This window comes from Panicum virgatum, chromosome 4N, assembly GCF_016808335.1.
Source record: "Panicum virgatum strain AP13 chromosome 4N, P.virgatum_v5, whole genome shotgun sequence".
Lineage (NCBI taxonomy): Eukaryota > Viridiplantae > Streptophyta > Magnoliopsida > Poales > Poaceae > Panicum > Panicum virgatum.
Genome location: NC_053148.1, coordinates 35,899,992 through 35,927,961, shown reverse-complemented (window position 1 = coordinate 35,927,961; position 27,970 = coordinate 35,899,992). Strand labels below are relative to the sequence as shown.

General features: G+C 47.0%; 1 protein-coding gene and 1 pseudogene across 1 annotated transcript; both read right to left on the bottom strand.

The window, feature by feature from the left end:
- Positions 1-4,899: 4,899 nt before the first annotated feature.
- LOC120671081 (berberine bridge enzyme-like Cyn d 4) lies at positions 4,900-6,653 on the bottom strand. Its single transcript, XM_039951318.1, has one exon. It carries the CDS (start codon positions 6,603-6,605, stop codon positions 5,049-5,051), a length of 1,557 nt encoding a protein of 518 aa, XP_039807252.1. The 5' UTR covers positions 6,606-6,653; the 3' UTR covers positions 4,900-5,048.
- A 7,350-nt stretch (positions 6,654-14,003) lies between these two features.
- On the bottom strand, positions 14,004-16,852 carry LOC120669357 (annotated as a pseudogene).
- Positions 16,853-27,970: the final 11,118 nt, after the last annotated feature.

Below are 27,970 nucleotides of genomic sequence, written 5' to 3'. Positions count from 1 at the left end.
AACAGCCCAGAAAACCAGGTAGTGCCTATAAGCATGCAGCACCCCAGTTATATGCACCCAAACATCTTCTAGCTCATACTTGGGAATAATATCATAGTTGTTCTGCCAAACCGAAATCGTGAGAGTGACACCATGATTTTTTAAGTGATAACCGATGTACACCATGCTTTGCAAAGAATCATCACTTGGGAAAGCAACGAGAAAAGACTCCTCATCATGAGGTAGGGCCTCCCACTTCCAATCAGCTCTAGTGATGCAAGCGAGCTCTGACTGAACAACCTCCGCTGTGAGTCGACCGCCAGTCACAGTAACAAGACCCGTAGGTGCTGGATCCGGTGCTTCTAAATTGTAATCCACATCTGTGATCCTGATAAAAGCAAATTCTTTCTTCCTCGATCAAAAGAAAGACGCATTTGGTTTAGGCATCTTCAAAATCGGGCACTTTGCAGCCAAATGAGAATTTTTCTTATTACAGATGATACAGTCAAGATCCGCCTTGCAATTTTCGCTGATGTGGCCATTGCTCTTGCAACGAAAACAAAAAGGCCGCTTCTTCTTTAGAGCTCCTTGCTCTGTTTGCTGCTGTTGGGCACCACGATCTGCACCCTGCTGGCTTGACTCGGCTTTATCCCGCCCAACAGTCACTGGCACGAACTGCTGCTGATGCTGCGGTCCAGCATGGCCAAGTTCCTGCTGAAAGGAACGATCACCAACAACACGCCGAGACTGGGTATGGAATCCATCATGACCACGTCCGGGCTGTTGGTGCTGTGATCCATTTGGACCAAAACCCTGCTGTAAATATATTTGTAACAGTATAGTATCACAATTAAATATATTTGTATACATTTTCTCGACTGTTTCCTTCCCTGAAATATTTTGTATTATTCTTGGAACATTTTTTTCGTTCTTGCAACAAGTTTTCTTGTTCTTAAAATAAACTACTTGTACTTTTCTTAAATGTTTTATTTTTACTTGGAACAAATTTTCCTTGGAACTGTTTTGTTTGTTCACAACAATTTCTTTTCTAGAACATTTTGCTTTTGTTCTCATAACTTTTTTCTATTTTGATAGAACATTTTTGTTTCTTATTTGGAATAATCTTTTTCCTTGGAGAATTTTTTTTCAAGGAAAGTTTCTTTCAAAACATTATTTTGTCATGAGACTTCTATTTTTATTGAATATTTGTATTTCTTCAGAATGATTTTTCTTTAGTTTTTCTTTGTTCTAGAAGTACCTTTTCACTGTTTTGTTCTTAGAATATTTTTGTTTTATTCTCATAAATAATTTTAGCTATTTTAAATTTTTATTTAGAAAGTTTTTATTGGAATATTTTTGTTTGTTTCTGGATAATTTACATTTTTGAAGCTAGACTAATTGATGATGAGTCCTCTATTCTGACATGGCACCCATCTCTTTGTGATTTTTTTTAACACCGGATAATGGCTCCACTAAGTTAAACCACCACAACATCTACATGATCTGGGAGGGGTTAACTATGTTACATGCTTTTATCGTGCTTCCGCTGCTTTCTTGTATTTCAAATTTTCAATTATATCCTCTTATATTGAGTCTTGTCTTCTTTTATTTTTTATACCTATCTACGTTTTACTTTTTATTTATTATTATAATTAACATGAAAGATATCATTTGAGTTGCAACATTGATCTCTTAAGTCAATGCAATATGCAGACAACTTATGCATCAATTAAATTATATTGCCTTTCTTCTTGCATTTGGCGTTATTTTCTAATATGATAATAAAGGCGGGTAATGGAGAACATGATATGATATTATTTTGGGTTACATTTTCCACAATGCCATTGCTAACTAAACTATAATTAAGACTAGGTGTATTTTGAGTAAAATATAAATAACGGTAGTACCGAGTAATTTATACTACCTCCAATTTTTTTTGTTTGATGGAAACGTAGGACAATTAACACTAATTAAAATTGCTGTTGGAGATGTCATATAAACAAGAACGGGTAGTATAAAACCATGTTGGTCTATTAGGCAGTCCTAACCCAAATACTATTAGTTTCATCATTTTTCTTATCTGTTATACTATTAATTAATACTACAAAAATCATCCCAAGATAATACATGGTGCATTATCTCGTTGGGACAGAGAAAAAATTAAAGTGGCCCTGCTATACATATCAAGACGATAATAACTTCACGTCGCCTGTCCTCAAGTGCTGCCTTATGCAGGCACTGTTCAAAACCCGCTGAGGGTTGGCATGCAATGGAATTTGGCTCCATTTGGATCACCTAGGACTAGACTAAACTTTAGATGACTAAAGATTATGTAACTAAATTTGAGTCCATGCCTATTTGTAGGGATGAAAGTGGTAATCTGAACTGTTAGAACAAATTTAATATTTTAAAATAGATATGTATAAAATTGGATGGTGATCATTTCTTATATTATCAAGCACATTATTACAAATAAGAATAAAATTTTGCATAAATTATTTTATGCATTATTTGCTCCCTACAACAAAAAAAAGTGAAAAAAATACCGAATTTGTTTCCGAATCCATACCGAATTTTATATCTATCATTTGAGAAAATATAGGATGAATTTGAGGTTTACCTTTTATGAATCTTTACAAGCTCAATGCTCAAAACAAGAATACAAATTTGTATACAAGATTCTATATCCTATTTATTCGCAATCAAAGAAAAACGACCAAAAAACTGATTACCGAATAATTACCATTTCCGACCGTTTTCAACCCTACCTATTTGGATCCATGGACTAAACATTAGGTTGAAAATCATTTGAAATACATAAATAAGTAAAACTAAAATTTAATCCGAATTAGGTGGGTTCTATGGACTAATGAACTTCCTCTTCAGCACCGCAACGTCGAGAGTACTTCTTAATGGCAGCCAAGGGGACAGTTTTGAACATAAATGGAGAGTGCGACAAGGTGACCCTCTCTCCCCCATGCTCTTCATCCTTGCCATCGATCCACTGCAAAAAATGCTCGACCTTGCAACCCAGCAAGGAGTACTCACACCACTCCCCCTCGCAACGGCAAAATTCAGGACCTCTCTATGCTGATGATGCTGCAATTTTCATCAACCCAAACCAAAATGGGGTGCAGGCAGTCAAAGATATCTTGGAAAGGTTTGGTAATGTAACCGGCCTAGTCACAAACTTTGAGAAAAGCTCCGTCCACCCGATCAGGTGTGAGAATATTGATCTCGACCATGTGCTCCAACCTTTCCCTGGGGCTCGTATGGCCTTCCCATGCAAATATCTAGGCCTCCAACTGCACACTCGCACTCTAAAGAAAATTCATGTGCAGCCTTTGATTGAAAAAATCGGACAGCGCCTCCAAGGTTGGAAAGGGAAACTCCTGAACCGTGCTGGTCGGTTAACTTTGGTAACTTCGGTGCTATCCTCCATGCCGGTATACCATCTGACAATCTTCCCGCTAGCAGTCTGGGCAAGAAAACAAATTGATAAGATATGACGCTCCTTCCTTTGGAAAGGCGAAGAGGTTGCAAATGGTGGCCATTGCCTAGTTAACTAGCCCACTGTCAACAAGCCGAAAGACCTGGGCGGCCTTGGAGTATTGGACCTGGACAAATTTGGTAGAGCCCTTCGGATGCGATGGTTGTGGCAGAAATGGCATGCTGAGAACAAACCTTGGGCTGGCCTAGAAATTCCTTGCACTGAGATGGATCGTCTCTTGTTCAATGCATCCACCACCATAACTATTGGTAACGGAAAGAAAACAAGATTCTGGCACCACGCCTGGCTAGACGGAGAGGCACCTAGGAATCTGGCCCCACATCTCTTTGAACTGGTACAAAGAAAGCACAAAATAGTAGCGCAAGAGCTGGCAAACAACTCTTGGATCAGCGCACTACAAAATAAAATAACAAACGCCACCCAACTTGAGGAGTTTGTCTCGTTATGGATTCGAATTAAAAGAGTGCCCCTAAATTCAGAGATTGAGGACTCCATCACTTGGAAATGGACACCTGATGGCATCTACTCGGCACGGTCATCATATCGGGCTCAGTTTATCGGGTCCTTTAGGAGCTTCAAGACGGAGCTCATCTGGCGTGCGAGGACAGAAAACAAGTGCAAAGTATTTGCCTGGATTCTTATCCAAGATAAAGTCCTAACAGCTGACAATCTCGCGCGTCGGGGTTGGCCGCATCAAGTCTCATGTGCTCTCTGCAATGGACCTATGGAGACTGGTCAGCACCTTTGTTTACTTTGCCCTTTTGCCCAGGCAGTCTGGAGCCAGGTCCTATCTTGGGAGAATTGGTCTCTCCCCCCAACAGACCAATCCGGCAAATTTTGATTGCATTAGTGTTTGGTGGGAGGAGGCAGCAAAGACTGTGCACAAGAATCAGCGGCGGGATTTCAACGGTTTGGTGATATACATTATGTGGAACTTGTGGAAAGAGCGGAACCGACGTATTTTTGAAAACAAACTCCAATCCGTGCAGCAGGTGGCAGAAAGAGTAAAGGAGGATCTTGTGCTTTACAAGAGGGCTTTTAGTAACACACCCTCCTAGTTTCGGATTCTTGGGTTGTAACATTGGGGCTGTTTCATGTGTTCTTTTCGGGGTTGATCCTATTCCTCGGTTAGAGGCCAGGCCCCCTTTTATATATAAAACTCTATTCTTTCCTTCTTAATTGAAAGACAGAGCTCATTCCATCTCGTTCAAAAAAAAAGGACTAATGAACTAAACTTTACTTGGGATAAAACTAAACATTAGTCCAAGATTTAGTCCACATTTTGGATCATCTTATGGACTAAACTTTAAACTTTAAAGTTTAGTAACCAAAACTCTTTCTTTGATGGCCAGAATCCTTGTCATTTCCGTTAAAAAAATGGGCTACCCTCATGTGTTCAAAGATTTGGATGACTCCTGAATGATTCATAGTATTGAATTATAAAATCAGAGTCCAAGAGAACAAATACTTACACGTTGAAACACGACACGCAACCTTCCAAAAAACTACAAGAATTAATTAATTAAAGTATCAAGGGAACATCTAAACGACGTGTGGCTCACTTGTTTGGGACAAGTGGCGGGACGCTTTGTTCGTTCCGGAAGTAGTCTCCCGGATCCGTCTTGCCCTTGGTGATGGCCAGCCTCTTGAGGTTGGCCGCCCCGAAGTACTTCTCGCCCCACACCCTGCCGCTATCGTAGCTCGTGACGCCGCCGACCACCGCGTTCTGGCCGATGTCCAGATCCCGGTAGTTCACGTACGCCGCCCTGGGGTCCTTGGTCACGAACTGGCCCATGAAGCTGTAGAAGCCGTTGATCCAGGTCGTCGCCGCCGTGCCGTCGCCCGACCAGAACGCGATGTGCTGGATGTTGTAGAGGACGCTGCTCCGGTGCGGGTACGGCGTGTCGCCGTCGGCGATGCGGCTGACCTGCCCGCCGTGGGGCTCCAGGATGATGAGCCCGGCGCTAGGGCCGTTGAACCAGGGGAAGATCTTCTGCCACGACTCCCTGGTGATGGCTTGCTTCACGTAGTCGGACTTGTTCTTGGTGAAGGTGCTCAGGCTGGTCGTCCGGTTTAGGAGGGCCTCTAATGGCTGGCCGGTGCTGCCGGTGTTGATGTAGAGCGCCGACTGCAGCCAGGACATCTCCCGGCAGTCGGCGCGCGACATGCCGAGCTCCGGGAACCGGGAGCTCATCACCGGCAGGAGCTGGTCGCACGTGCCGAGGTACAGGGACTGGAACCGGGCCTGCTGGTTCTGGATGATCACCCTGATGGTGAGCTCCTCGGGGAGCGCCGGCGCGAGGGTCTGCCACTTGGTCACGGCGTCAATGGCGCCCTGGGCGACGGTCTTCTGGATGGTGAAGGCCGTCACCCTCGGCGGGACCCTGACGAGCCTCACCTTCCATGACAGCACGACGCCGAAGCTCCCGCCGCCGCCGCCCCGGATGGCCCAGAAGAGGTCCTCCCCCATGGCCTTCCTGTCCAGCATCCTCCCGCTGGCGTCCACCAGCGTGGCGTCGAGGACGTTGTCGACGGAGAGCCCGTGCTTGCGCATCATCATGCCGATGCCGCCGCCGCTGAAGTGGCCGCCGACGCCGATGATCGGGCACACGCCGGCGGGGAAGGCCAGCTGCGGGTCCGCCGCGGCCACGGCGTAGTAGAGCTCCCCGACGGTGGCGCCGGAGCCCACCCACGCGGCGGCGGCGGCGCGGTCGACGCGCACGTCGCGGAGGCCGGCAAGGTCGACGACCGCGAACTCCTCCGGGCGCACGGACCGGTACGAGAGGCCCTCGTAGTCGTGCCCGCCGCTGCGCACGCGGAGGCGCACCCCGTGGCGGCGGCCGCAGAGGACCGCGGCCTGGACGTGGGAGGCGTTGGCGGCCGCGACGACGCAGAGCGGGCGCACCGTGCCGAGGGTTAGGAACCTCGGGTTCCGGACGGAGGACGCCAGGACGGAGGTGAAGGAAGGCGAGCCGGGGGTGAACACGAGCTGGCTCGGCACGGACGCCGAGAGGCACCGGAGGAAGTCGGCGGCGGCGGCCGAGGACGGGGTGGGGGCGTAGCAGCAGAGGACGCAGGCGAGGAGCGCTAGCGCTGCTTTGGCGAACACGACCATCTTCGCGGAGAGGGCTGAGACAGGGGCCTTACTCGTTGGGATTGTGATTGTGTGGCTTGAAAGCTGGCGTGGCGACGCGTATGCGTATTTATAGACTACGCGACGCGTATGGGCAAAACGAGCTGCTGCATATATAGCCTTGTTTAGTTGCATTCAAAATTCTAAAATTTTACAAGATTCTCCGTCACATCGAATCTTTAAACGCATGCATGAAGTATTAAATGTAGTTAAACAAAATAATTAATTACACAATTTGTCTATAATTTGTGAGACGAATTTTTTGAACCTAATTAACACATGATCGAATAATAATTACCAAATATAAACGAAAGAGCTGCAGTACTAAAATTTCAAAAGTTTTTACAACTAAACAAGAGCATAGTATACATATAAGTATATCTGGACCTGAATATGAGGCCACGTGCAGGGAAGTTCGCGCACGCCATGCACGCTTGTAGAAAAGTCGCGGTCGCCGGTCAACAGTACACGGTTTCTGACTAGTTGAGAGACCACCCAAGTGTAGAGTCAAATGGAAACTGTCGGTGTGACCAAAACTAGATTTTTTTTCCTGACAATGTGTTAAACCATAGAGCTACCTGGACCACGCGATTGGATCAGCTGAATAGTGGATATTTTGTTAATATTATTCTGGCGGACTGTCCATTAACCTAAAGAGTATATCTATATGCCCAGCATCACTATCATTGTAGATGGGTATATATTGTAACTATGGACTTGACTAGCCGGAGATAGCTTTTACTTTATCATTAACGTGACCCTCTGCCACACAGAAGATCCTACATGGATCCTACCTTACCCGGCCTTATCTTCACGCGCAGAACATCTTCCTCCACTGGAACTTCCTCATCGGCTCCTTGTTTCCTATATCGTCTTCCTCCTACACTACTGGTCGCCCCCATCGCCGCCTCCTCCGCCCCCCGCGGCCGGCCACGACCCCGCCGCCACGCCGCTCCACCCGCACACCACCCCAGCCGCACCACCCCGTGCCTTCCTCATCGGTGTTCCTTCCCGCGCCTCCGCCCGCCCCGACCTGCCCCACGCCCCGACCTCCCCCTTGCCGGCGGTGCCTCCAGTGCAGGCGACGATCGGATGGCCCTCTCCTACCCCTCCCACATCCCCCTCCCCCACCCCTAAAGATAGCAATTGGTATAAAATATCCGCGTACTCGTGGATACCCGACCTGGTGGGTGCGGATACGGGTCCGAGTTTGTGCCTGCATGCGGGTACGGGTGTGGGTACTAGTCTAAACCCAACGGATATCTTGTAACGGATTTAAAAAATAATATCATCTACGTTTTACAGGCATTCGATCCATCTTGTTCATACTTTGCATCAGGGATCGCTCATCACTGCCTCCATCACTACAAATATACATGATTGTGCATGTAAATTTGTATGCTACGACTGAAACAGCTAGAATGCTTCCTTTATGAAGGGAATTTGATTCATTGTATTTGGTAACCGAGCTGTTAACTGCATTGCAATTTCCATGGTGTATTGCTTGCTTTGTTTTTTCCTGACATTATGATTGCTGATAAAATAAATGGTGATATGACTGGCATGGATATTTGCATACTAGATATGTGTTCTAATAGCTTGCATGAGGGAGCACGGCCTCTAGCACACATTCAGAATTGTTATGCTTGCTTCCTTACCTTTATTTGCTATATCTTTTGTTTGCATGGAACCCATTCATGTTGAGTACTTGGTTTTGTCTTGCACATCTATTTATTGTGATACCTTCTTATCAAGCGACATAAATAAAAGCCTCAATTGCCACATGAAGAATGCTATTCACTGCTAAAATTGGGGATGCTCTAAAGATGAATGCTATTCAAAAATAGCTTTGCTATTTTAAGATATGTATTGGCACGGGGAGAATCAGTTAGAGTTGCTTCACGTGGAAAAGATATATTTCTGAACGTTTCTTAACTCTTCTTGTTCATGGTTGAATGAGTGTCTTTTCTTCTGTTGGCTAATTACAGTTGCGATTAATGTAAGAATGATGTGTTTGAATCTACATTGACACATTTGCGCTGGAAGGCGAAGCTCCTATTTCTGTTTCAAATATCCTTGCTACTGTAGTTGGCATTTCATTTTCTTGTGATGCATTATTATTTTGCTAGTACCCCTTAACCAGAGTCATCATTTTTATTACCCCTTTTTTTAAGTCTGGTTGACTAGGTACCATTAATTGACCATAATTCAAGATAGGCCTACAGTAATTCTCACTGGGGGTTGGTCATTTTTTTCCTTTACTGATGATTGCTTGTAGACAAATAACATGTTATGCATAAGAAATCTTGTAGGATGATGCAACTTTTTGGTCGTGGCATACTAATGTCCGTTTTTTTATTGGTGCAGGAGGGAATGCCGGGTCTTGAGTAAAATGAAATTGTTAGGAAGGTGTTTGATGGTGAAGAACAAGGATACGAGTTTATAACAACTACGCTAAGGGGAAAGGATTTAGTGTCAGGAAAGACTATTGTGAGTAGGTCATTGGCTACAATGAGAGGGCTCTTCGGCATTTTGTTTGCAGTTGTGAAGGTTTCCGCGAAGAGAAGGATTTGAAGAGGAGAATAAGAAGCAGAAGCTGCGGAATATTACTCGTTTTGGATGCCCTGCTAAACTTGTGATTTCACGGGATCAGAACACAGGGCAGTGGCATGTGAAGGATTTCACATGAGAGCACAACAATCTAATTTCAAAATATAATTTTTTAAAATTGGTACCGTAGGCTGTAGCAACGTGCAGCCACGAAATTGTGAATCCTTCCGGAGACTTGGCTCTAGAAGCTAGCCTGGGAGACCCCTACAGCTCTCGCGCTATCTCTTTGTGATAGTCTACTGTCACAACTTTTATCGATTTCCCGGCTAATGAAAGAGTAAAGTAAGTTCACAGCATATTTATTTAGCAGTATAAAAACTGTTATGCACCGTAGATACACTGTTCACAGAGTGGAGTGTGGGGCCGGTGGTGGGATAGAAGGCCTTGCTGAGGTTAGCCTAAGAACTGACAGCATTTCTGGGCATGTGCCGGGTTAACTTGATGCAGTTGATTTTTTTTCTCTAAAATCTTTAGTTATTGAGTTTTGAAGGGCGGGCCTGGTGCAGCAGCCTACCGTCTGTAACCGGAAGGCCCTGGGTTCGAGCCCCAGCCTCCACATATTATGCGGGTAAGGCCGGGGGCTTGATACCCTTCCCCAGACCCCGCACGGTGCGGGAAGCCTACGGCACTGGGTACGCCCTTTTATCTTTAGTTATTGAGTTTTACTCCTTTGCAGTCGCCTGATGGATTTCAATCCGTTAGTCGACGACGCCACCACGCTGGGGAAGAAGGGAGCTCGCCGGGGAAGATGCCGTCACCGGAGTTTGGGGTTGGGGTTTGCGGTTCGGGGTTGGGGCTGTCTCCTCCACCTCCGGCCTTAGAAGGAGGGCCCTAGGCGGTGGCCAGCCCGACGGTTGTGGCGGGGTGCCGGTGGTTGAGACCGGCGGCGAGGGCGCCGCCGGTCGGGCAGAGGAGGACGGCGGTTGGGGAGGGTTGGTGGCGGGGGCGTCACGCCACTGGATTAGCATGGCGGCAGGCGGCAGGGCCGGATCCGGCGGCCTAGAGACGAGGTAGGAGGGCGGTAGGCGGGGGAGCTCGATGCTAGCTTGCGGCGGTGGAGGGCGGCGGCGGAGGCGGAGGCGGAGAAGCCGGCGGCGGTGGCGGCGGTGGCGGCGGGGGAGCTTGGGGTGAGGAATGGATGCTGGGGCCGGAGACGAAGCACTGGAGGAACGAGGCGGGGCGGGGATTGGGTGACGCGCGGGGATGCTGGGCCGTCAGGGCTGCGGGAGGAAGAAAGGAGGGATGGGTGAGTGGATAAGGTAGGATCTCACCGTTGGATATAGATCTGATGGTCACTATAGTTGACTGGCGGAATTGTAAAATATCAATCAACCGCCAAATAGACACATCCTTAGTTATTCGTCTTATTCAAACAATTTATATAGACCATTTTTATATTAAGCTAATGTACTCTCGCAATACGTAGTGTTAGGGCAAAGCTCGATGAATCTCCATTTTCCAATAATAATCTAAGCACAACACATGAAAAGAGCATGTTTGCATACATGAGCTAAAGTTTAGCTTGTGGGTGTTTATATACCATGGGCTAATAGATGGGTGGAAGTGTATATTGTCAACAGTACCATTTATTTATTGTTATATTTGTCTCAATAAGATATGAGGAAGGGAGTAAGAAGGTCTTTTCGCAATTCTAAAGAATTTTAGTCCACTTTAGCTCGCTTTTTGGGAAAAAACCCCTAAAGTCTAGCTTACCTTTGACTAAACTGTAGTCTACTTAGTTGGCTTGTTTGCGTACAAATGGACTAAATTTTATTGGCTAAATTTTACTCCTATGTCCCTCAAACGTGCCCTAGGCATATCGAATGAATTTGGTTTGGTGGCAGGTACCATCTGTCTTCAAAATTCGCTCTATGGGTACCACCGGTCCCAATTACCCCGGTTGATATGTACATTTCAGACAGATATGCTCAGATACATCATCTGTGTTAGCTGTAAAAGAAAAGATACTGCTAGAAAATAGGCGCAACTATTTTTTGACTAGTCGGAACCCTCGTCGTCCGCTGACCATGTTCGGCCTGGCAGTTTAGCTATTGCGCAGTTATTTAGGCCAATAATTGAAGAATCAGATTAAACGGCAGCTGTTCAGCCTAATAAGTTAGGAAGTAGACGAAACAGCTGGCTGCAACTTCTTCACAATGGCACTCAATAACGGGTTATTGATTGTCATTTTTTTATTTTTTTAGTATGTGTGAGTCCCATAAAAATACAACTAAAAAACCATAGCCGCCAAACCCTAAACCTAAATCAAAATCCAATAAACTCCATCCGGTTTTTTTAATAAAATATTCAAAACAAGACTGCACCTAACTATATTTGAAAATAATTTTTGAATGTAAGATATACACATCGTTCAATATGTACTAGAAAAATATTTTACTTTCACTGGAAAAGATATTCTAATTTCAAATGAACAATATTATATCTTCACAGAAAAATATTCTAAATTAGAATACAATAGTCTGCCTTCAGTCCTTCACAAGAGAAATATTCACCTTCACAAATGAATTCTGCCACTGAAAAAATATTCTAACATAAAGAATAACATATTCTAGTTTAGTAAGTATAATATTCTCAACACATGAAAACAAAGCATGTACGCCTAGAAAACAAATTTAACAACACAAAATAAAAAATATGAAACAAAACAAAATTAAAGCAAATTATTAAAAAGAAAGAAAATGAAAAAATAAATAAATGAAAGACAACTAAAATAATAAAAAAGGAAGGGAAACAAAAATAGAGAACCAAGAAGCAAGTACGCACCGATCATGCGTGACAAACTGACAACGTGCGGCTTCTGTTCTCAAATATATCTACTCTCTCACCAAGAAAAAGAAAAAAAGGTGGTCGTCCGGCGAATCGGGTCCGACTGAAGATTCGTGTATGGTGAGGCCCAAATTTCAAATATGAACACATTGAAAACATTCAATTCACTACAATTTCCATTTGCTTCCCTCTATTGCGCTACTGAACTGCTGGATTTCGCCAGCTCTTCACCTTGGTGTGCACCAAGGAGAAGAGTGAGTGGTATATCTCTGAGCCATTGCAGCCGTGTAGCTTGCACTAGGGGCAGCCATAATGTTTCTAGGTAGTGCAACTACACGACTATTGAAGCTATCTGACTACGTTCTACACTGTCTCTCTATGATCTACATGGCAGTTCTACACTCTCTCTATGGTCTACATAGCAACAATTCGTCACTGCATCAAATCTTCACAAGGAAGGAGCGACTAACCAACTCCTATCAGGCTGTCCTCACTAGTGGCTTTGCATCCCACCTTCTATGTGAACAGTACATCTACAGTGGGAACAGTTTTTTTCAAGTCCATATGCAAGCCCCTGGTGAGGACAGCCTCACAATCCAATAGTCGGAATAGTGAAGCTCCTAAACCACTTGGACGTGGTTAATTTAATTATGATTCATGTTTATATATTACTGCCTAGCATTTTGTGATTAGTTATGAAATTTGTCTCATGTTTAAATGAATAAATTTCCTATATGCCTCCAATTTATACCTATCCTTTCTACGCCATCGCAAATATATTGATCCCTTGGCTGCCACTGTTCTAGTTTCTTTGGTCCACTGTATGCCATTCAAGTAGATTCTGTTAGTTAAGTTAACAGTGCAGGCTTGGAGCTTAGGATGACGTGTGTATTAGGGCAGGAGAGGGCCACATTTAGGTTTTCTTATTGAAGGACAACGTGCAGTGGAGTTGGAATCAGGAGCCGGCGCTCCCGCTCCACAAGGGTAACACGCACCGTCAGAAGAAGGAAGAGCTAATTAGTGGGGTGGGAGGATCTTGGTGTAAAAATAGTGGCTACCATTAGATATATATATATAGGATGCTTGAGCTATCTTCTTAATTTCTGTTACGTATATACATGTAAAAACCGGGCCGGCCCGCCGGACGGCCAGTGGCCCGGCACGCCAAAGCACGGCACGAGTCCGGCACCGGCACGGTCGCCGTGCCGTGCTTGGGCCAAAGGACAGGCCCGCAGTGCCGACCCGGGCACGGCATGTTTTGTTTTTTTTATTTTTTTGGTGTAATTATACATATATTAGTACAAACTATATGAGTTCAAACAAAAAAAAACATGTCTGACTTGGTTTCTAGGGTAGTGAGATGAACCTTAAGGTCTTGAGCTCAAATCTCAACTTATGCATATTTTTTATCATTTTCACAATTAAATCGTATGGGCACGCTAGGCTTTAGCGGGCTACGGGCCGGCCCGGCAGGTTCATCCTTAACTGTGCCGTGCCTGGACCGCCGCCATGGCCTGTGGGCCGGCCCGGCAATTCCCGGTGGGGTTGGCGGGCCTAAGCGGGCCGTGCCATGCCCGTGCCAGGCCTTGGTTGATCTGTGCCGGGCCGGCCCGGCACGCCCACGTGGACATGTATAGTTACGTATCACCCTCTTTACTTACGTAGCATGATATGGGCTTGGGGGGATGGCGTTTTTATCTTTTCGATATGGTACAGTGGTACACTGCCAACTGCTGCTCCTTAAAGATCAGAGCATTCGTAGATGAAACTCACGATAACCGTTTACCAAGTTAACTGAAAGATAAAAGCTCATAGCATTCGTAGCCATCATTCCGACAGCAAACTCTGTCGTCGTGTTCGCGTCTGATTTGTTTCTTCTGAAAGCTCAAGCTGCTAGTAATTCGCACGCACGACACACCTTATTTCTCCCGATAATCTCACACACTTTCGACGACGACAGTCTAATTAATCCAGACGAACGAATTATTCGCCGTGCACAAATCGCCTGACGACCCGGATGAGCTCGTCGGAGGCCTGGCCGCAGGGCTCCCTGACGAAGAACCCGTGGCCCTGCCCCGCGAACACGACGAGCTCGACGGCCTTCAGCCCGGCGACGTACTCGACAACGCGGTCATGCAGCACGTCCTGGTCGGGGTCGACGACGAGCACTGGGGGGAAGGCGCCGCCGTCGCCGACGAGGCGGTCAAACGGCACGGCGTCCGGCGCGAACGGGTTGGCGAAGGGGTGGTCCATGGTGGCGCCGGGCGGCAGCGCCAGGCGCCACATCTCACATCTGGTGGAACAGCGCCTTGCCTAGGGGCTCGCCGGGCGGGCACGCCGCCTCCGACGGCGCGGGGTCCTCGCCTCTGGAATTGAGAAAAGACCTTTTTACCCCACCCCTTCCCCCTATCTTATCAATACAAATACAACAACAAATAAAGGGTACCATTGACAATGTACACTTCCATCCATCTAAACTTTAGCTCATGGTATACAAACACCCACCAGCTAAACTTTAGCTCTAAAGTATCCAAACATGGTAGGCATATTGAATCAATTTGGTTTGGTGGCAGGTACCACCTATCTTCAAAATTTGCTCTATGGGTACCACAAGTCCCAATTGCCCTGGTTGATACGTACATTCCAGACAGATATGCTCGGATGCATCATCTGTGTTTGCTGTAAAAGAAGTCTCCGCAAACGATGTTCGGCATGGTAGTTTAGCTATTGCGCAGTTATTTAGCCCAACCATTGAGGAAGCTAGGCCTAAATCTAAACTGACTAAACTTTAGTCCAAAACTGCGTAAACTACCAAACCGCAGCTGTTTAGCCCAATAACTTAGAAAGTAGACAAAACAGCTGAACCGACGCGCTTTGAGTGCGTCTGCAAGTAAACAAAACAGCTGGCTGCAACATCTTCACAATGGCACTCAATAGCGTGCTATTGATTGGCATTTTTTTATTTTTTTAGTCAGTGTGGGTCCCATAAAAATACAAACTAAAAAAGCCATAGCTGCCAAACCCTGACTCTAAATCAAAATCCAATCACTCCATCCTGTTTTTCCAATAAAATCTTCAAACAAGACTCCACCTGACTATATTTGGAAAATAGCTTTAAAATGTAAGATGTGCACAAAGCGTTGTTCAACGTGTACTAGAAAAATATTCGACCTTCACTGGAAAAAATATATAATTTCAAATGAAGAATATTATATCTTCATAGAAAATATTCCAAATTTAAAATACAATAGTCTACCTTCAGTCCTTCAAAGAGAAATATTCAGCTTCACAAATGAATTCTAGCATCAAAAAATATTCTAACATAAAGAATATCATATTCTAGTTTAGTAAGTAAAATATTCTCGACTCATGAAAACAAAATATGTACGCCTAGGGAAAAATTAAACAGCACAAAACAAAAAAGATGAAAAAACAAATTAACACAAAGTATTAAAAACAGAAACAAAAAATAAATGTGACAACGAAAAAGAATAGAAAAAAAGGAAGGGAAAACAAAAATAGAGAATCAAGAAGCAAGCACAGATCATGCGTGACAAACGGAAAAAAGTCCTCCCGTCCCCCCGAACTATGCCTCGAGTTTAGAGTCCCCTTAGACTACAAAACCATGCACCCCGAACCCCTCAACTTACAAAACCATTCACAGATCCCCTCGGTCAAAACCACCGTGGTTTTAAATGACATGGCGACACAGCTAGAGTGTGAGTGTGACGTGGCATTATGGGCCCACGTGTCGGTCCCTTCTTCCTCCCGCATGCCGTTCACCCAATCCGCTGGCGTACACACCCGCTGCCGCGCGCCAACCTCTCCCTCGCCGCCGACCCCGCTCTCCTCCTCGTCTCCATCCGCCTCCTCGCCGCCGCGCTTGCCGGCCGCCTCCCGCCCGACCTCGCCGCCTTCTCCACGCTTGACTCCCTCTACGCCTCGACGGCCTTCCCGGCGGCCTTCAGCCTGGCGACGTACTCGACCACGCGGTCATGCAGAACGTCCTGGTCGGGGTCGACGACGAGTACCGGCGGGGGGAAGGCGCCGCCGTCGCCGAGGCGGTCGAACGGCACGGCGCCCGGCGCGGGCGGGTTGGCGAAGGGGTGGTCCATGGTGGCGCCCGGCGGCAGCGCCAGGCGCCACATCTGGTGGAACAGCGCCGTGCCCAGGGGTTCGACAGGCGGGCACGCGACCTCCGATGGCGTGGGGTCCTAGCCGCCGAAGAAGGTCCAGAGGAGGACGTAGCCCGCGAGGCGGAGCGCCGTGGCGCGCCGCGACGTGGTGCGAGATGGTGCCGCCCGCCGAGTCGCCGCCCACGAACACCCGCCCGAAGTCGGCAGACTCGGCGAGCCACGGCTCGGCGGCGGCGGAGGCCTGGGCGCGGAGCCAGGCGAGGACGGAGTCGGCGTCGTCGAAGACCGCAGGGAGGCGGTGCTCGGGCGCCAGGCGGTAGTCGGCGGAGAGCACGAGCGCCGGGAGCTCGGCCGCGAGCCGGAGCGCGCCGTCGTGGTAGTTGACGAGCTCGAAGCTGGCGACGCAGAAGCCGCCGCCGTGGAAGTACACGAGCACCGGCAGCTTCTGCTGCTGCTCGCCGGTGGGCCGGTACATGCGGAGGCGCAGGCCGCGGGCGGCGTCGTAGACCACGTCCTTCCACTGCACGTGCAGCCCCGTCGGCACGCCGCCCAGGAGAGGGAACACGGAGTAGTCCGTGGAGCGCCGCACCGTGCCGTCGCTCAGCAGCTGCACGATGCCCAGACAGTCCTCGACGACGTGCGGCGCGCGGGGGGAGGACATGGCTTTGCACGGGAGGGGACGAGGGGGAGCAGGCTCGTTGGCTTTGTGAGTTTGGGAGAGGGGGTGGTTCAGTATATATATATATATATACACACACACAACAGAATTGGCATGCTTCAACAGACAGAAATCAAACCTGATTTTTACCCGCAAGCACAACAAGTCTGGAATCTCCTCGCTTTTCTTCGCCGGCTGCGTCCTGGTTTTCACTAGCCCTGGATTATGACTCGATCCTTAGTTTATCTGGGGTATCTGTGGTCTGTGATTTCCAATTATAACACGTTATACCTTTGCCTTCTGCGTGTAGCATTTGAATACTAGTTGTAATGAAAATTTTGTCACAAATATATAAATATAAGCTACCACTAGAACATCACTAATGATGAAATAAATTCTCGAAGGGGACATAGACCTCCGCAGAAGAACCATTTTGTTATGAGAAAAGTCAATTTTAAAACTCTAACATTTCGCGGTAGTCCGATTTTCAAACCTGAGCTATGAAACCAGGTAACCTAGGTTCTTCCTCCTCCGGTTATCCAAAACTGGAAAAAAAACACCCTTAAGCTATTTGAAAATTGTTTCAATGGAGGTTTAATTTTCTTAGAAATAATAAAGTCTTGTGCAATCTCTAAAAATCCATAATAAATTTATTTTAAATTAGAAAAATATGGAACATGTACCAATTTTTTCAAGAAAAAGTATAACCTATTTATTAGTGGCGTCATTGTGCCCGCATGCCGTCACCAGCTGCCACCCCGTTGCATGCCAGCTTGCCACTAGGTTTCATGCGTGCTTCGCTCCAGGATGGCCTTGTCCTCTTGCTCCGATCCAAGCGTGGCCAAATGGGTAATGGCACCGCCACCACATCCTCCCCTACATCCCTTGGGAGCCCATTAGTTGTTTGATGCGAATTCCACGCAAAGGAGAGGAGAAAGTGGCTGTTGTGGCTCCATTATCCTCGACATCCAACTGCTATGCTTTGCGGGTCCTTTGTGCCTGTTGCGGGGCCTTGTGGCTCCCCCGACCGCCCGTAATGGAGGGGGAAAGAGGATGGTATATATGAGAGAGGAGAGGAGAGGAGAGAGAAAACGGATGAGGGATTTACATGTGGCCCTAAATATACGTGGGTCCATATGGGCTAGTTTGGTAAGCTGCGCCAACTTCACGGGTTATGTTGGCAATCATTCCGTACCCAAAACCAAATTCAGGTAACCAGAAATGTATTTTTAAATGTTAGAGATCTAGATGGTATATCTGAACAATTTTAAATATCGCCGGAACCCGGTGAATTTTACTCAAGAAATCTGACTTGCACGAGAGAGCAAACAAGCACGTGGCATCCCGCTTTGCACTTCTTTATCTCCGGGTCATGTCTAGTTTTGTCACAAAAAAAAAAATTGTACGACCATATCCAGCAATGCCCGGTTTGCATCGTATAAACATCAAGGTAGGGAGCAGCTCTCAATGAATCAATCTTTCAACGGCCGAGGTAGGTACACCACTAGTATGCTATATGTACGAGGCACCATTCATTTCCAAAAACATATCCCTATAGCAATCTTCATATAGTCATGTACAAATAGGCCATTTCATTAATCATTAATAACGTTCATAGATAAACTTGGGTGAATTCGCATGCCACTGCCAGAAGACTTATTAGGAATTCTATCTTGTTAATCAAACATATACTCACTCCATTCTAAATTATAGATCATTTTGTTTCTTTCCAACACCAAATTTAATCAAATAATTTGTAGAAATATAAAAAGTTCAAGTCATACTTAGAAGTTTATTATATGATAAATTAAATGACAGTTAAAATAAATAATAATTATATTTTTTTAATAAATAAAATGGTCAAAATGGATGTAGAGAAAGCCAAATTAAACCGCTTCGGTTTGGAACGCCTCTGTTCCTATGTGAGGCTGACCAGGCTGATGATTATATCATGATGCGCTCATAAACAGCTCATACCGAGGAGCGAGCAGGAAATTTTTTTAATAATGCGCAGGTGGCCACTAGTGAGGAAGCGTTGAGGGAGTAGCATCTAGTCTAGTATACACAGCCGGCAGTCGACTTCTTCCTCTCTAACACCACTGATGTCACACTGACGTGGAGTAATCGTAGCCGCACTCCGCACAGTAACAGCCAAAGGCCCTACTTTTTTTCCAAAGCTATGTGTGTGCTGACTGTGCTCTACGCTGTCAAAATATTATGGTGTTTTCATTTGGTTGGACTAATAAATAATTTTAAACCTTTTGAATTCATGATTCGACTATATCTTTGACTCCAACAATGGTCGTCTGTACCCTCTTATCGCCTATTTTAGGGTTCGTTTCTCCTCGTCTCATTCTTATTCAACAACATTCTTCTTATCTCATCTTGTGTGTGTGTCTATATATATATATATATATACACACACACACACACACACACACACATAAAAATCTATGTTCGTAATGTATGTTGGATTAAACTTTTGAGGTACATTTTTGTATTTACGTTAAATGTAATATACATATTTAATCTTCACGTAACCCATCTAGATAAGATTCCATTTACTGAAACAAAGTGTAGATAGAGGAGGAGGAGAAAACATCTATAGGACCATGTGCATCTGAAGACGTTGTTTGGGGTTTGAAAAGAGAATCACCAGGGTTTCATCCAAACATGCCCTATGTCTATCTACCTTCGCACTCTATTATTGTCGCTCCCTCTCTTATCTCTCCTCTATGCCACCAAGGCACCAACAGTAGGGCAAGGCGCTCGCCGGTGAGGACGACACGACCACCATGCTCCTGCTCACCACCACCATGTCGCCATTGCTGCTTCACCTGAGGAAAGCCACCACCAGTGGTGGCACCCACGTCATAGATGTGGCGCCGGTGTGGAGCTTGGGTTGAAGGTCCATGGTTGACACAGGCGAAGGCACGCTGCCAGGCTTGGTCGCACCGAGCATGAAGAAGGGGTCATGGAGCACCATGTTTTGGAGTGGGTAGAAAAACAATGGCTAGCAACAGTGAATGGCACGATGGAAAAGTAAGGCTGAAAGTAGAAGATAAAGGTACGGAGCTCATCCTATTATTATTTCCTAGATCCGCCACGAGAGAAAAGGGTGTGGGGAGGGGGAGAGAGGTGGGCCCAAGCCACGTCATACTTAACTAGGGAAAAACGACTCCATATCAGCACCAAAACCACGCAAACTAAGTAAGGTGTTAAACATTATTTGGTTTAAGGACTTCAGGTGTCTGGTTTAGTCGAAAATGTGGTTTTCTGTTAAAATTGAACAAACAGATGGAAAGATTTAAGGGGATGAAAATAGACTTCCTTTTTTTTATACGTTGGGGAGTTATTTATATTTTTTCTCTATTAAAATCAACTGTTGTAACGCCCTGAAAATTAGCACCCGAAAATTTTTGACTAAAAGTCCCTAAACCAGAAACAAACCGCCCTAAATAAATCGCAAGAGATTATATCATGCCCTAATTAACAATCCATCATGAATCTCCTAAACACAAGCCTAACACTAAATGGCAAATAAAATACCCACCGACATATTTTAGGAGAAATACTACACCCTAAAAACCTTAAGACAAAAATGTGAAACAATAAAACAAAAAGGAAAGAAAAAGGAGGAAGAAAACAAAAAGGAAAAGGGGTTTTCCCTCCTTCCCGAGCCGCCTCACCCCACCGGCCCACCAGCGCCCCCCTTCCCCGGCCCATTTCGTCCCCCCCCCCCCCGCCGGCCCGCCACCAGTTCCCCTTCCTCCTCCCTCCTCCGCGCTCGTGTCGCGCACGTGCGGGCGACGACGCACGCGGCGAATGGCGACACCGCGTCGGGCACGCGTGACGCACGCCCTAGCCCCGCCGACGACGATACCCTCCCGGCCCCGCCAACGCAGTGCCCGCCGAGATACCGCCACCATAACTACGCCGCGACCAACCCCGCGCCGCACCGCAGCCGGTCCGGTCCCCGCCGCGCCCGCCGTAACCGCCCGCCGAGATGCCGTCTTCCGGATCCGCCAATCCTTCCGGCCCCGCCAAGCCTCCTAGATGCCGAATTCGTCCCACTGACGATCGGCCCCGCCTCAGCGTCTTCACGCCAAGATGCCATGACCCGCCCCTTACCGCGACGCGCACACGGCGACACTGCGCGCGGCATCAGCCCCGGCCAAGCACCGCGCGCCACGCTGAGCCGGTCCGGTCCTCGCCGCGCCCACCGTAACACGCTCACCAGGATGCCGCTTGACCGGCCCCGCCAAGCGTCCAAGATGCCCTGACCCACGCCTCGGCCACGCACCACTGTGCCGACCCCGCCCGCCGACCATTCCGCCGTACGATTCCCTGTCCTTGCCGCCGACCGACCCCACCACAGCATCTCTCCCGAACCGCCGCATTGCGCGACGTGCTCACCCCCCTTCCCCGCCTATAAAGCCTAAAGGGGTGCACGCTCCCCACCCCGCCTCGCCTCCCCTGTTCATTCCCCGTCCCGGTGCCGCCACCCAAATTGGCCACTCCCTTTCCCCTCACTACCCAATTCCAGAGAGCACGAGCTCCGCCCCACTTTCCTCCATCACCCCGGCACCACGCCGCACCTTCTCCCGCCCTCCACCGAGCCACCACCGCGCACGAACTACTCGCCGCCGGGACACGCCCGCACCATCACCGTGGACATGCACCCACACCCCCAAATTGACCCTGTTGACCCCACCACCAAGCTCGCCATGTCTCCCTGAGCGTCGCGTGGCCACCCCCGTCGCCGGAACCGGCCGGACGGCGGAGAACCGCCGCCGAACCGTCGCCGGTGGCCCAACCCCAACGCACGGGTTCGACCGGCGCCCCGCCGCCGTCACCCACCTGGCACCGTCAGCCGCCCCGGTCGCTGCCGTGTGGGACCCACAGTCACGCCGTCGCCCTCTCCGTCACCGTCGCTATCTCCTGACGCCGTTCCCTTCACCAGCCACCGCTACTCGGGCCCCACCCCCGATGCTGTCAGCCATCATCGCCAGCAAGCCAAATGGACCGCACGCTTCGCGGGCCGCGCGCCGCGCCAGCCGGACCAAAAACTATTCATTCCTACCCCACAACAGCTCATTCCTACCCCCTAAACTATTCACAGAGGCCCAAATTACCCCCCTGCCCAAACAACACCCCATATCTTCTCCGTTTGAACTCCGATTTAGGTGATTCTTGCGCCTAAATTCATCTAAACTCACACCCTATCCATCTAAGCCATCCCCAAACACTTCAGGTGATTCTTGCGCCTAAATTCGTCTAAACTCACACCCTATCCATCTAAGCCATCCCCAAACACTTCCCCAAAGGATTTCCCCCCATTTCCGCCAAGCAACCATGAGACCCCCACCCCTTCGTCGGGTCCGACTTCGCAGTGCTCATGCACCATCCCTACCTTGGCGTCTCCGTAATTGCTGCCACCGAGCCGGCCAACTTGCCAAGAGACTCGCTGCACCACTCCATCCTCCGGAACCATCTCCGTCGGTAAGGACCACCAGGCACCATCTATTTCCACGGTGTAAACTCTGTTTTGGAGGATTTCACTCTTCTCTTCAACGTAAGCCTATCATATCTTTCGAGACTCATTCTATACCCCTTCGGTACGCGTAGGCCCTGCTCGAGGATCATACCGTCCCCGTCTTCGAGGCAATAGATTCGACGGTAGAACCGAGCAGTTCGTAACAACGCTAACCAGGCAAGTCCACTGGAACCCGCTTGATGCATAAATTCCTATCTTTTGCAAATACCACCCTTGGCCTGATAATCACACTAAAACTTGCATGTTTTGCTTGCTAAGGTAAACCAGCGAAATATACACATATAGCCAACCCTAATCTTAGATGTAGCGTGCTTAGGCAGGATCGCTCATTAAATTATACTTATCATGATCTTGATGCTAAGTTGGGATTATGGTGATGGAATATGATGGGTTGTGAGGTTGTGTATGTTGGGTTGATTTGCGAAACAAAATGGGGAAGAACCCCGGCAAACCGACTTGGTCGGGAATCCGGCGTTATCACGCCGTAACAGTCATAAAAGGGTAGGGTGGGATGGGGGACTTAGCTACCCGTGGTTACCCCAAGAACCGGAACTCGTGGAGAGGGCCGGGGTGGTTGAGGCTCGCGGTGTCGAGCATTGTGATTGTGTGGCTGGTCCTACCCGAACCCTCCGTAAGGACTTGATTCATTTTCATCTTGCCTAACTCTTTTTAGTACAACCACTCGCTCTGTGTGAGGCATTGACCGAGCCTAAGTCTGAATGAAAGGTCTAGTAGCAGCCGTGCTGGCGCACAAGGGGCTACGGAAAAGGGTGGGGTCCCAAAGTCACTGTCAGGTGAGGGGGGGACTGCAGATGCCCGAACCTCTAAAGCACTGCTAGGGCCGGAAGTAAGGGTAAGGGCTCGGTGTGGAATTCGGGCAGTTACGACGGTAATGTGCCGCTGAGTCCACCTTGTGGGAATTAGTACAACCTCTGATCAGAGTAAAATCTATTCGAATAGTCCATGTCCACTGGTATGGATGGATTACGGCATGGTTCTTCAAATAGTTTTCATAAATCTAAAAATGGATATGGATGTGATTGTGATTGTATTGTGGATATGGTATGATGATGGTTATGGTGGTTGTTGATGGATGAAAGCCGCGTCGACCTGTGAGTCCAGTGGCACCCCCATGATATGAAAACCTTGATTTATAACTAAAATTTTCCCACTAAAATGAACCTTGCATTGTTTTCTACAAAATCTATAGCTCCAGATATTCCTTGCATATAAAGATAGGCTATTACCCCAAAAAGGGGAAAAGTGGACTTGCGGAGTACTTGCGGAGTACGTAAGTACTCACCCTTGCTTTGTTGTTGGTTTACAGAGAAATCCAGTAAGACCGTGAGTGTAAGGGATACGGCCTGCTTCCCAACCAGGAGGCGCGGATTAAAATAAAGACTTCCGCTGTAAATTACACCTTCCGCTGTCGCTGTACTCTGTATTACTCTGAAATAAATGTGTGGCTAACTCTTTGGTTAGCATTTGTATCACATTTGAGTCCCTGTGAGAACGGGGGCGCTTCAACTGTTATGTACATGTATGAGATCAATCTGATCCCAAAGATACATTTGTCAACGCCTATGAAGCAGGACAGCTATTGGCATGACTCCGATTGGAGCAGCTAAAAACAATGCTATGACTCCTGTAGTCTTTTTTAGCCTTGTGAGCAAGGCTATATGTGCCCCTTTGCTGTTACTATCCCTGCCTATCTTTCTTACAGAGAAATGCAGAGCTTGTGAAGCGTTTTGGGAACCACCAGCATAGGCTTGAGTCTCCATGGAATTTCTGCATCTGGTCTGGTGTAGTGCTATTCTCTGCACTCGCAAGCGCCTGGTTGTACGTAAAGAATATGAGTGCATGACATGTTGAAGTGGCTCCTTGGCGTCCTCACCCATGAGCTTCCCAACGAGAAGCCGCAATCCTCGGCCAGATCGAGCTAGCCGCTGTTTGCACAGAAGCGTAATATCCAAACAATGTTATCCCTATGCCGGTGGAAGATGCAGATTCAACAGAGCAAGATCAGCGAGCTCCTGTGCAACCATTGATGGGCCGGAGAGAAACTGTCAGCCCAACACGCATGTCCATGGGCCAGAATGGACCAAGTAGCATAGGACTGTCGTTCCAGAATTACTATCCATCTTCCGGAAGAGACTTGTTTCCATATCTTCCAGATTCGTGCAACCAATACAGATGGTTGGATCCACATCTAAACACTATCCTCTCTCTCTCCCGTCTCCCCCGCGCGGTCCTGCTGCTGCTGCCGCCGCCGCCGCCCCATGGCCAGGCCTCGCCGGCCCCGTCGCTGGAGCTCCGCCCGCCCATTCTGACCGGCCGGGTCGCCCCGTTGCGCCGCCGCCGCCCCGGCACGTCGTGGAAGCGGGAGAGGTCGAAGGAGGAGGAGCCGGCGAGGTCTCCACTCTGGTGCTCCTTCTCCAGTCGTCCCGTGTGGCCTTATGCTCCGACGAAGGTGGAGCGCGGCCAGGTGCATGCGCCCTTCGGGTCGAGGTCTCCGTTCCGTTGTCATCCCAAGCACCTCCAGGCTGACAAAGCTCGTCAGAGAAGCCAGCATCCCTAGTTCATCCCTAATTCAGTTCACTTTGTTGATTTATTCGGTGCAGTTTTCACCTGATCTGTGCGGATTTGGGTGGGGATTTGTTTTTCCATTTACTTGATGAAGCTGAACCTGAATCACGAGGTAGTACGGCCATTCCATTGAGCTCAAGAACGGGATGGCAACATTATTGTTATATGTGTCTTGTTACCTAGCAGACTTCAACATTTTGATTTCATTACCCTAACATTTCGATTTCATTATCTCAACATTTCATTTTAATTATATCAACATTTTGATTTTCAGTATTTCAACATTATATATGCAAATTGTTGAACTATATTTTCTAAATTGTTGAACTCTAGTATATGGAGTGTTAGAACCAGATTTTTAGAAATGTTAACCTAAATCACTAATGGGCCGAATTTTTATACTGGGCTTCTGTGGGCTTTAAAGTTATGGAAGCTACAATCTTCCGGAAGCTATATAGTAAGCCCCGAGATGATGAACCAATGTTACTAGAAAGATTTAACCCTTTCGATGATTCTTCGCGCTGTTGTGCCCGGTAACCTAGAGACATATATATTTCGGTTTTTTTTATAACGAAAGGCTTTATTAATCTCAAAAACCATACATCGAGTTGATACAGGGTTTAAGAAATTCCTTCCGGCCTCTGCTTGGAAAAGCACACCGCCTTAGAAAAAAACACAAAAAAGATAAAGAACACACGCCCTAGTGACTATCAATCTGAAGACTAGATCGCCATCCATGAGCCTGGGTAAAAAATGCCTTGGCCACTTGCGCCAAACATTGTGTAGCCTCCATCAAGGTAGTTCGTTGGTCTTCCTTCTGTAGCGCAGCCCACGTGAGTAGCCAATGGATAGTAGTATAAATAACCTGCAAACGAGAGGAGGATCTTTTTTTTTTCAAAGACAATATCATTTCTGTTAAGCCAAAGTGACCACACAGTTGCTGCCGCTCCAAGAAAGCTGAGAGATCTTAGGTTTTTGTTTAAGCCTGACATCCAACTTCCAAACATATTAGTTGTACTAGAAGGATTAGGAATACCGAAAGCAAAGAAGATCAAACCCCAAACCGCTCGTGCAAAACGGCAATCAAAAAACAAATGCTTAATTGTCTCCATCTTGTGACAAAAGCAACAAGTCTTGCTGCCTTGCCAATTGCGCTTAGCTAGGTTATCTTTTGTTAGGATTACTTCTTTCTTAAGGTACCAGAGGAAGACTTTGATTTTAAGCGGGGCCTTTAATTTCCATATTCTTTTATAAGTATCAGGGATATCATTTTTAATCAAGGCTTGGTAGTGAGATTTCACCGAGAACTGTCCATTTCGGCACAAGCTCCAGTAAAACTCATCGTCAGTCTGAGTTAGGGTTGTGTCAGCGAGGCGTGCACTTAGGTGGTTCCATGCCACTAGCTTAGGACCAATCAGTGACCTGCGCCAAGCCAAATTAGTATATGTTGGTTGTATGACTTCCGCTATTGTTACAAACTTTTGTCTAACAATTGAGTAGAGACCTGGGTACTGATCTTTGAGTGGCCGATGTCCAAGCCAAACATCTTCCCAAAATCTCACTTGAGATCCATTGTTAATTTTGAAGGTACCAAAGCGGAAGAAATCCTGCTTTACCTTCATGAGACTACGCCAAAAATGTGAGTCACCAGTTTTCCATTCAGCCTGTACTAAAGGTTTTGACCCTAAGTATTTGTTTTTCAAAAGCTGCTGCCAAGTACCCTCAGTTGTTAGAAGTTTGAAAATCCATTTGCTCAAAAGGGCAATGTTCTTCAACTTCAGATCATGGATTCCAAAGCCACCTTGGTCTTTAGGTTGACATAGGATGTTCCATCTAGCAAGATGATACTTCCTCTTATTCTCATCTCCCTGCCAAAAGAAGCGGGACCTAAAATAGTCTAATTTCTTTAAAACGCCTTTTGGAATTTCAAAGAAGGACATCATATACACATGTAGGCTGTTTAACACTGAGTTGATCAATGTCAGTCTTCCTCCTACCGAGAGATGTTTTCCTTTCCAGCTACTTAAGCGTTTTTCAAATCTCTCCTCTACTAAATTCCAGTCTGAGTTTCTTAGTCTCCTCTGATGAATGGGAATCCCTAAGTATTTCATAGGAAGGCTCCCTTGTTTGCACTGAAAAAGGTCTAGGTATTGATCAAGTGAATCGTTAGCCTCCCCAAAACAAAAAACCTCTGTTTTATGGAAGTTGATTTTGAGGCCTGAGATTTGGTCAAAAGCGCAAAGCAAAGGCTTCATGTTGCGTGCCTTTTCGAGGTCATCATCCATGAATAGGATTGTGTCATCCGCATATTGAAGAATGGACAGACCACCATCAATTAAGTGACGTACAACCCCTTCTAATTGGCCCTGGTTTGTGGCTCTCTTAATTAAGATTGAGAGCATATCCGCCACAATATTGAAAAGAATAGGGGATAAAGGATCACCTTGACGTAAACCTTTTCTGGTTTGGAAGTAGTGACCAATTTCCCCATTAAAGTTTACTGCCACACTACCCCCGAGTATGAAACTCTGCACCCAAGAGATCCATTTGGGTGAGAAGCCTTTCATACGTAAGGCTTGTAGCAGGAAAGGCCACTTAATCTTATTGTAAGCCTTCTCGAAATCTATTTTAAGGACTACCCCACTAAGCTTTTTTCTGTGGATCTCATGGATTGTTTCATGCAAAATGACAACACCTTCCAAGATGTTACGTCCTGGCATGAAAGCTGTTTGGGTAGGGCTTACTACCTTCTCTGCCACTGAGTTTAATCTATTAGTGGCCACTTTTGTGAAAATTTTGAAACTCACATTAAGAAAACAGATCGGCCTATATTGTTGTATAATGTTCGCCTCTTTTACTTTAGGGATAAGGGTTATAATCCCAAAGTTTAGACTAAAAAGTGGTGTTTCTCCTAAATACAAATCATTAAAAATTTGCATCAGGTCATGTTTGATGATTTCCCAAAACCTCTGATAGAATTCAGCAGGAAAGCCATCTGGGCCTGGGGCCTTGT

What these genes read in the sequence shown, in the direction of transcription:
- LOC120671081 (XM_039951318.1), bottom strand. Translation starts at nt 6,605, where the DNA reads ATGGTCGTGTTCGCCAAAGCAGCGCTAGCGCTCCTCGCCTGCGTCCTC.